This window comes from Squalius cephalus, assembly GCF_949319135.1.
Source record: "Squalius cephalus genome assembly, chromosome: 4".
Lineage (NCBI taxonomy): Eukaryota > Metazoa > Chordata > Actinopteri > Cypriniformes > Leuciscidae > Squalius > Squalius cephalus.
The window spans coordinates 11,246,145-11,255,995 of record NC_137125.1 but is presented as its reverse complement, the minus strand read 5'-3'; the positions used below and the strand labels follow the sequence as shown (position 1 = coordinate 11,255,995).

The window sequence follows — 9,851 nt, the reverse complement described above, 5'->3', positions numbered from 1 at the left end:
CAGCATTGCTTGTGTACATTGGTGCTCTTATTTCAGTCTTTTAAAATAGTTCAATAAATGTGCAGTAACTGCCTTAAAGTCAAGCTTTTAATGTTGTTTATGTGTCTATGTGGTGTTTTTAATATGCTTTAAGACAAACCATGTGTAAATTCATAAGTCGACTCCATTGCTGAGTATTTCCTCCTTAAAACTGCAGTGAACCAAAGACAGTCTCAAAAACACGCTTTGAAATCACTGGTGTTTCTGACGTCACAAATTACCTTGTAACCAATCAGATCAACGAGTGATCGTCAACCAGTGGATCTCTGAACTGCTGTGAGTGAGTGGAGGCGGGGCTAATTTGCATATTCATAGAACCACGTATACTAAATGAGTTGAGGGTTTCGAGATGCATTCAAGCTATTTTAAGGCATGAAAAAAGTTTAGTTATGTAATTTTGGTGATCAAAGATGAGTTTTAAGGGATAAAAGTATTGAAAAAATTTATATTTAACAATAACGCCTTGACAGCGACTACTTTGAGTATTAGGAATTTTAGCATAAATATGTGATTACATACAGTGAAATGATTGTCAATAAAAAAAAAGACAAAATACTGATAAAAATATTTAATACAAATAAATAAAGGTTCATTCAGATCTTAATCATCAGGTCTCTCACACACACTGCAGCATTATGATCACTATTTTAGAGCACTGACACCGTGTGGTGTTTCACACAAATGCATATTTTCTAGAGTCATTTTAAACACTTTCCACACAATGAACAAAAATGGGGTCTCACATTTTTTGGATACACTGATTACAATTAAATGTGAATCTTCATGTGGGAATCAAGGTTCACTTTCCGTGCAAAACTCTTTCCACACTGATCACATGTGAAAGGCTTCTCTCCAGTGTGAATTCTCATGTGTTTTTTAAGGTTTCCTTTTTCAGCAAAACTCTTTCCACACTGTTGGCAGGTGAAAGGCTTCTCTCCAGTGTGAACTCTCATGTGGACATTAAAAGTTGTTTTTTGTCTAAAACTTCTTCCACATTTGGGGCAGGTGTAAGGCTGTTCTCCGGTATGAATTCTCATGTGGGCATTAAAGGTTGTTTTATATGTAAAACCTCTCCCACATTGAGGGCATGTGAAAGGCTGCTCTCCAGTATGAGTCCTCACATGGTTTTTAAGGCTTGCTTTTCGAATGAAACTCTTTCCACACTGTTTGCAGGAGAAAGGCTTCTCTCCGGTGTGAATTCTCATGTGGTTATTAAAAGTTGGTTTATGTGTAAAACTCTTTCCACACTGAGGGCATGTGAAAGGCTGCTCTCCAGTGTGAATTCTCATGTGGCTTTTAAGGCTTGCTTTTCGATTGAAACTATTTTCACACAGTTTGCAGGCGAACGGCTTCTCTCCCGTATGAATTCTCATGTGGCTTTTGAGGCTTCCTTTCTGAATAAAACTATTTCCACACAGTTTGCAGGTGTAAGGCTTCTCTCCGGTGTGACTTCTCATGTGGATTTTGAGGCTTTCTTCTTTAATGAAACTATTTCCACACAGTTTGCATGCGTAAGACTTCTCTAACATGTGAATTCTAACGTGCCTGTTAAGGATTACTTTTTGAGAGAAACTTTTTCCACAATGTTGGCAAGTGTATGGCTTCTCTCCTGTGTGAACCCTCATGTGGACTTTAAGGTGTCCCTTTTCAGTAAAGCTCCTTCCACACTGTTGGCAGGTAAAAGGCTTCTCTCCAGTGTGAATTCTAACGTGTCTGTTAAGGACTACTTCTTGAGTGAAACTTATTCCACACAGTTGGCAGGTGTGAGGCTTCTCTCCAGTGTGAATTCTCATGTGGACTATAAGATGTCCTTTTCTGTTGAAACTTTTTCCACACTGTTGGCAGGTCAAATCATGTCCATTGGCTATTTTTCGTGAAGTCTTTTCAGTCTGTGAGCAACTAAATGACTTTTCGTCGATAATAAGTTTGTTGAAATCCTGTTTGTCATACTGGTCTTTCTCTTCAATTTCACTCAGTTCTTGACTCTCCTCTTTTAGTCCCATCAAGTCTAATGCAAAAAAAGAGACAAATACAAATTAAGCCCAATTTAATGGTAAAAAGCAACAAACATCAAAATCATCAGTATCAAAGCAACAACATGCATGTTAGATACTATGCATGCAACACCTATCTTTGTGCGTAATCTCAAAACCTCTTCACAATATTGTTAACTCTTAACTAAAAATGTCAGTTAACAAAAAACAAACTTGCTCAGGAGAAGATTATTATAGAACCATTTCAAATTTGCCATTTATGTCTAAAATATATAAAATATAAAATAAAATAAAATAAAATTATGGAGTACCACAGGGCTCAGTATTAGGTCCTCTACTTTTCTTCCTGCTTCCCCTGAGAGATATTATTTTACTGTTATGCCAGTTTTGTATTTCCTCACAGCCTGACAAATCTTCTTAACTCTCCAAGATAGCAGAGTGTATAAATTAAACAAAAGAATGCTAGTAATAACTAGTAATTTCCTTCAATTAAAGTCTGCCATAATTATGGTGTAGTTAAGTAACCCTCTATTTATTGAAATCTGAATATTGAAATCCACAAAAGACATTGAAAATATTCACAGCTTAAATATACAACCAAGGAAAATTATTATTATTTCATTAAATTATTTGTCATTTTGTTATTAAATGAAATTGTGTGACATCTCAGATCATTATCTAGTCTTGTGTATACTACATTTAGCCAAGGCTGCAAAACCAACTCCCTGTTACAAATATGGTATAACTATCATTTATTCCACTAAAGATTGCTTTATAAATAATCATCCTGATCAGTTTATACTCCTCTGCAAACCATAGCTTATAAGAACTCGCTGTTACAACAGAAACTATTGACTCTCTCTTTTCCAGCACTTTAGACACAGTTTCTCCTATGCGCTTAAAGTTTTTTTAAAGAAAATAGTGCAACGCCGTGGTACACTGAGCACACTCGGGCCCTGAAGAGAGCAGCCAGAAAAATGGAGTGCAGCTGGAATAAAGCAAAACTAGAGGTTTTTCGCATTTCGTGGAAAGAAAGCATTATTGCATACAGAAAGGCCTTAAAAACTGCTAGATCTGCTTATTTTCCGATTTTCTTAGAAGAACACAAACAACCCTAGGTATTAATTTGATACAGTGGCTAAATTAACGAAAAATTAAGCTTAAGCTTCGGACGTTTCCCAACAGCACAACAGTAATGACTTTATGAACTTCTTTACTTGACAGATTGATAATATTAGAGATAAATTTATAACCATGCAACCGTCTCATCAGAGAGTGCATTGTAGTGTCAAATTCCATTCATTCATTGCTATAGAAGAGGAAGAATTGTCTCTTTAAATCATCAAAATCAACAACTTGTATGTTAGACCCTATAATGACGAAGCTACTGAAAAAGATGCTCCCAGAGGTCATAAGCCACGTTTCCACTGTCGAGCCAGAAGCTAAAACAGCAACGCTTCACTAAAACACACCCGTGACGTGCCTCTCTGGAACAATGTCACACAAACCCATCATTTCACCACCAAATGGAAGTTTTATCAGAAAACTAATCAGAAAGAAATCACTGGAAACAGCGAGATCGCAAAACGAACATGATAAAAGCGACCGTTTTTTGGCATTTTTGTTGTTTAGGCCTACTTAAGATTTAAAACCCAAGCATCGATGTTTTACCACAGGTTTACAATAAAAAGTGATACATTGATCATAATGAATTAATTTGTGTCAAAATTGCACATTAGTCACGCAGAAATAAAGTGATTTACCGTTATTTCACAAAAGAAAGAGGACACACTTCCTTATTCAGCCTTATTCAGTCGCGTCTGTTTCTGTTTATTTGTAAACATAATTTACATCACATTTAGAAATAATGATTCTATAAAAATGCCACCAAAAATATGACCTGATGAGCAGTACTCTCTCCCAATACAGTTATATTTTCAGTCCGACAAACAGAGGAAGTTGCTTTAGTTTATTTTATGATAGGCGCTATGCGGAGGTTAATATGGAAATCAGACAGTCTGGTATAAAGAGACGAGATGATAACCATGATAATGGTTAGAGCGCAGTCCTTTGCATTGCGAATAAATATTTTTGCCTTATACGGTGATCAGAATCCACATCGGATCACAAACAGAAAGTATTCAAACATGAAAGTGATGTTTGAGCTAAAATGATTTTTAAAGTTTTTAATGCTGATGTTAGCTGGTATAGAATCTCGTATAGAAAGCCGTCTCCAGACTCTGGTAAACTCCTCCTCTGTTCGTAACCACTCCTTAAGCCCGAGCTGGCCCGCTTTGGACCGTCGGGCCAAAAAACCCTGGCCGTTGGCCCCGAGGAAGCCCCCGAAGTGACAGTGTAAACGCGACTGCCCTGGCATGCACTAGCACACCCACTTTTGGCACAACAGTGGAAATGCGGCTATAGATCCTCTTCTTAAAGCTGCCGTCGGCAACATTTTTTTTTATCAAATTCAGTGAAAATCGACACTATAATCCGACAGAACAACATAAATAAGGTGGTTTTAGGAAAAAACCCGAGCTTCTAACTCCACCTGGAGCGTGTTATTTGTTTTGCAAAAATCCACCGCTCCCGTCTCATCGGGTCCAATCAGCGCAGATGATGATGTGAGATCTGACTGTCAATCACAGTTCGTGTACACGCCACAGATCCCCCCTCCCTCGCGCAGGCGCGCACATTACAATATCACATGCACACGACACGCCTGAAGTTCGCCTGAAGATTGTACGAAGCGCGATGGCGGAGAGAAAATCTACTAACAAGCTTCCAATTCCTCGGTTATTGCTATCTATGGATAGATTAGCCAGGCCAGCCTACCTCCGGGTCCATGGTGTTGATCAATGCTGAAGAGACGGACGCGTTCACAGAAAATCAGGTACACACGCACTGACGATGGGCGGGTGCTCGTTGGTAGTGGGGGAGGGGCATGAGAGTTGTAAACATTAAAAATTTTAATGTTTTTATTTAATGTCCACTCAATCTGCCAGACTTGCCGACTGCAGCTTTAATATCATTAATTCATCTTTGTCATTAGGATATGTACCCAAAACTTAAATGGCGTACCACAAGGCTCAGTACTAGGACCGCTGCTGTTCACTCTGTACATGCTACCCTTAGGAGAGATATGATTAGCAAGCATGGAATTAGCTTTCACTGTTACGCTGACGATACTCAGCTGTATATTTCTTCACGCCCCGATGAAACATACCAAACGGAATGCACAGCTGATATAAGAAAATGTCTAACACTGGATGGATGTTCTGTCAAATCTTCGTCGTCGGTTAGGAACCTGGGTGTGCTCTTTGATACCAATCTTTCATTTGAATGCCACATTTCTAGCATCTGTAAAACCGCATTCTTCCATCTTAAAAATATATCTAAACTATGACATAGGCTCTCAAAGACAAATGTGGAAAAGTTAGTTCATGTGTTTGTAAGCCCTTCTATTGGTCCAATGGAGGTTTCCAATAATACGGGGAAGGTTTCTCTGCGCGTTACTATCTTTCCTTTTACGCAACACAACAAGATTAAATGCAATATATTTTTTCACATGCAATAGCTCGTTTCATCTGACTCCATAAATGAAAAGGTTTTAATGATATCTGTGCATCATTAAACGTGAACGAATATTTGATTATTCTCTTAAACTCTGTTTATATTTTACCCGCTTAGATCAGGAAAACTATATCGCTTCAAGTTCCTTACCCAGGTCTCCGACACAACTGGTCAGTCCCGGAGATCAGAAGCTGAGGCAATTGGCTAAATATCTAGGATTTTGCCGTAGACGCGCAACAATCAAAGATATATTCAATAGCCCCCTTGGATGCCCTTCAGGAACTTAATTCAATCGTTTTACTTTAGTAGGTTTTGGTTTTTAATAGCTTTGGATTAGCCAAGGCCGTACCTTTATCTAAAGTAACATTAAATTAGAACAGAAGTCATCGGAAGCGTCCAAGCTAGGTTAATCAACCAGCATCTTGCTGATCCTAGATGGACAAACACATCCTCTCATCCAAGTCGCCCGCACACTTCCTGATATCAGTTTTTAGCCGTCGCTAATCTCTGACGCAACCTTGTGGCAATATACAAATCCGTTAATCTTATTTGGGAAAAACAAGTCTCAGAGTCGTTCAGAATAAAATCAAACGTTTACAATTTATTGACCAGGTAATGAAGCAATAATTCAAAATTAAAATTCGAAAGAGTAAAATCAGCAGTTAATCATAACATAACAACAATTCAGGAATCGAAGAATTTGTAGAAATTATTACCTGGCAACGAAAATTACACACATGCGGTTGTGTGGGCAGTCAACCTACAGACTCCTCGAACCTTTCTAAGCCTTTTCCTTATATACCCAGATAATTCAATTCATACCAAATGGTCGTCTATCATTATAATTAGATTTTGGTTCCCTATTCAGGGATTCACACTATGAGATTTGAATAGGTTCTTGTTTTACATACAGGAGGTGTAGTCTGAATGTCGCTGCATTAGCGGCACATTCTCTCAGAGACGAGATGAATCTACCACAACAAACCTATAACTATCTTAATTTACTGAAGATGAATGAAAGTCGTACAGGTTTGGAATGAGATGAGGGTGAATAATTAATGACAGAATTTTCATTTTTGAGTGAACTATCCCTTAAATTTGCATGTCAATACATCAAACTCGTGGAGGTGAGGAAAGACTATTTCTATAATACATAAGATTACATTCAACATGTTATGGAACAGAATGCAAAATCTGCTCTTAGTGATTCTTCAAAGATATAATTTATTTCTGTAGAGCTGGACTTTTAAATAAGGATCAAATTCATTTGAGAATGAAACCAACCTGTTTGTTCCTCAGTTCCTTCATGGTTTACATTGAATGTTTCTTCAATCTTCACGTCTTCACTCTCCTCTTTAATAAACGCCATCTTTCAATAGTGTGTCACGTGGATCTCAGTCGCTTCATCAGGAGTTTTCCTGTGTGTTTGGATACAGTGTCCTGTTTAAGATGAGAATAATTAACAGAAAGAAACCTGGCTAACTTGTGTTATCACTGTCTTACGGAAATAGTTCTGCTAATCTGTGGTAGACCCCGACCGATTTATCCCATATGTTAAAGCCCATTCTGCCTATAACACTACCTTATAACATCAAGCAATATTCTAATAATTTATATAATTATAACACTTTATACAGGGCCATTTTGCATAAAGAGTAGCCTAGTTTCACATTTAGTACATTTTGCTGACTACTTATTTAAAGGGGTGATGAACTGAGAAATCAAAGTTTCCTTGAGCTTTTGACATATAAGAGATCATCATACTATAATAATATCCTGTAAGTTTCAGAACTGAAAACTACCTTGTTAGTCCAATAAAAGCTTTTATAGACATCAGGCTCAGCAAACGACTCGTTTTTCAAAGTGGGGAACTATGACGTCAAAGAGGATAAAACACCGCCTCCACAAAAGAAGATCAACGCCTACTTCAACACGGCCTGTCTAGCCCCGCCCACCGATTCGCCCAAACGTGCTAAATAACATAGGACGACATACTAAACCGGATCGAGCTACTTCCAAGCAATAAACATGCTGTTTACTAAATATTGTGCGTGCCTGTTTGTGGAAGAAGACAGTCTGCATAAGCTTCCTTCGGATTCCAGCATGGTTAAACTTTATTAAATCAGTCAATCACAATTTCCCGACACGGATCTGCCAGCAACATGTAAGTAACCATGTGTATTCTAATGCCTGATCTGCGATCAGTGATTTCGGTGTAATTATTCAAGTTCAGATATTTCTCTTAAAATCGTTCAATACTGTTTATGCAGCATCAGTGACTAAACGATCAACTTCACATCATTCCTCGTAGTATTATGAAAATAATCTTTTTTAAAACTGTTATTAAATTATATAGCCTACAGAAAGCGATCAAAGAACGATCCCTTTCGTTTCGCCCAAGCTGTCAATCAAACAGCACAGCGCGAGCCGCGAGAGCTTATCTGGACACTTACCAAACTCGTGATGAAATAATGACACTGTTACACTACACAACGAAGCTCTTACTGTGTACTCACATCGTGTTTGCATTGTGATTTGGTGTAAGCATTTGTGAGAGTGCAAAAATTGCGTTGCAATGATAAGATCTTTATTCAGGCGTTTAACAGACTGTCTGTCATCTGCTCAGTCAAAGCTCATCATGCTGCAAACTTTCATGTGACGGAATAGATTTAAATATAATGCTTTAAACGATACTTTTCACGATTTGTTCATCTTGATAGCTGTAATAGTAAAAACGTAGTAAAAGTTTTCGAGAGAGTTCATGTAATACTAGCTATTTCATATGCAAGCATGTCAGCCAATCACAGCAGTGGGCGTTTGCACTGCAGTCTCACAGCAGACACGCCCCTTAAAACGGAGCGTTCAAATCTGAGGCAGAAATCAGGCTTGGAAAAATGGCTTTTATTTATAAATTATGACATTTTTTTATGTAAAAATCATACTAACATTATAAGGGCACCCCAGGCAACATTATAAAATAATAAAACAATCCAGTTCATGACCCCTTTAAAATAGTATAAAAGTACTGTATGTAATTATACACGTTTTCATTATGGTTTTATTACTTTTACTTTGGTAAAAAGATCTGAGTTCTTCCTCCATTGGTAGAGACTAGAGGAAATAAGACTAATAATAGAAGATAATAAGATTTTGCCAGTGACACTTTTGATATATTTATTGATACAAGTTATTTTGTGTATAATGTGACTAAGTTAAAAGACAAAGTCATTAGTGAAGATTATGCAACAGTATTTAGAATATAGTTTGTTTACAGCTCAAACGTATCATTCTCATTCAATCATTCACCCTGCCTCCATTACATATCTTTGTCACACAAGTGTTTCATCACCACATTTGAGTGATCATTGCAAAACGTATTTATAATATATATATAAAAATGTCAAAGCTTATGATCAAAGACTGATAAGAATATTCCTTCAGAATAAATTATATTTACACCACAATTTTTTTTTTTCCAGAAAAGCAACTTTTTTAATCGTACAAGTGAATGACAGATTTACACATGACAAGGCTTAATGTCGAGCCTTTTGATGCTTAATAATACCCCTGTTCTTTTTTTAAAGTGAGAAACTGCCTATTCAAAATTTATATATATAAAAATATGTTTGCAATTGCTCTCAACTTATTTTAGTTAGAATAAATTTCCCAGATTTAACTTAGGCTATAGATATAACACATCCATGTTGTCACTTAATACAACATTTCAATTTAAATTAATTTTCATATGTAGCCTAATCAAGAAAATAACCATAGACAAAAATAGTAATAAATAATGTTTGATGTTAGAATAATACGTCTTAGTCTTAACAAATACCAACAGTAGAATAATTTTAGTTGATTTAATAACATGAATATAACAGATTATTAATGCGCCTTTGAACTACGGATAAAGGAGCTTTAACGGGAGAAACACCACGAACACATGTAGGATAATTCTGTCATGTGAACACATTTATTTGCGTTAAACTGACAATAACGGAGCGAAATGAAACGAAGCGTGTGCTTTAAATACTCATAAACAACTGTTCATAAATGCTATTATATACATTAGCCTACAGTGTTACATTCCTTAGTAAAAAAAAACAACTTAATTCACAGTTGTCTATATAATAGTACAAACAGGTTGTATAGGTTTAAACACTTTAAATGATTAAAAACACAAACCTCTCTTCAGCAGAATCACAGATGCAGGAGCGCGGCGCAGCCTTATGACGTAATACCAAC

The 9,851-nt window shown here is 36.8% G+C and overlaps 1 protein-coding gene across 2 annotated transcripts; it reads right to left on the bottom strand.

Annotated features, from left to right (window-relative positions):
* Window positions 1–592: 592 nt before the first annotated feature.
* Window positions 593–9,851, bottom strand: LOC307157273 (uncharacterized protein). 2 transcript variants are annotated; one of them, XM_079869144.1, is made up of 3 exons: window positions 9,792–9,851; window positions 6,891–7,046; window positions 593–2,047 (listed from the first exon to the last, which is right to left on the bottom strand). In XM_079869144.1, exons 2-3 carry the CDS (start codon window positions 6,973–6,975, stop codon window positions 807–809), a joined length of 1,326 nt encoding a protein of 441 aa, XP_079725270.1. In that variant the 5' UTR covers window positions 6,976–7,046; window positions 9,792–9,851; the 3' UTR covers window positions 593–806. The 2 variants fall into 2 exon arrangements, with proteins under 2 accessions (XP_079725270.1, XP_079725271.1); XM_079869145.1 differs by having other exon boundaries at window positions 6,891–7,024; window positions 9,792–9,822.

What these genes read in the sequence shown, in the direction of transcription:
- LOC307157273 (XM_079869144.1), bottom strand. Translation starts at nt 6,975, where the DNA reads ATGGCGTTTATTAAAGAGGAGAGTGAAGACGTGAAGATTGAAGAAACA. An exon ending in AGGAACTGAGGAACAAACAG is followed by an intron (nt 2,048 to 6,890) that starts GTTGGTTTCATT and finishes TTTTTGCATTAG; the next exon opens with ACTTGATGGGACTAAAAGAG.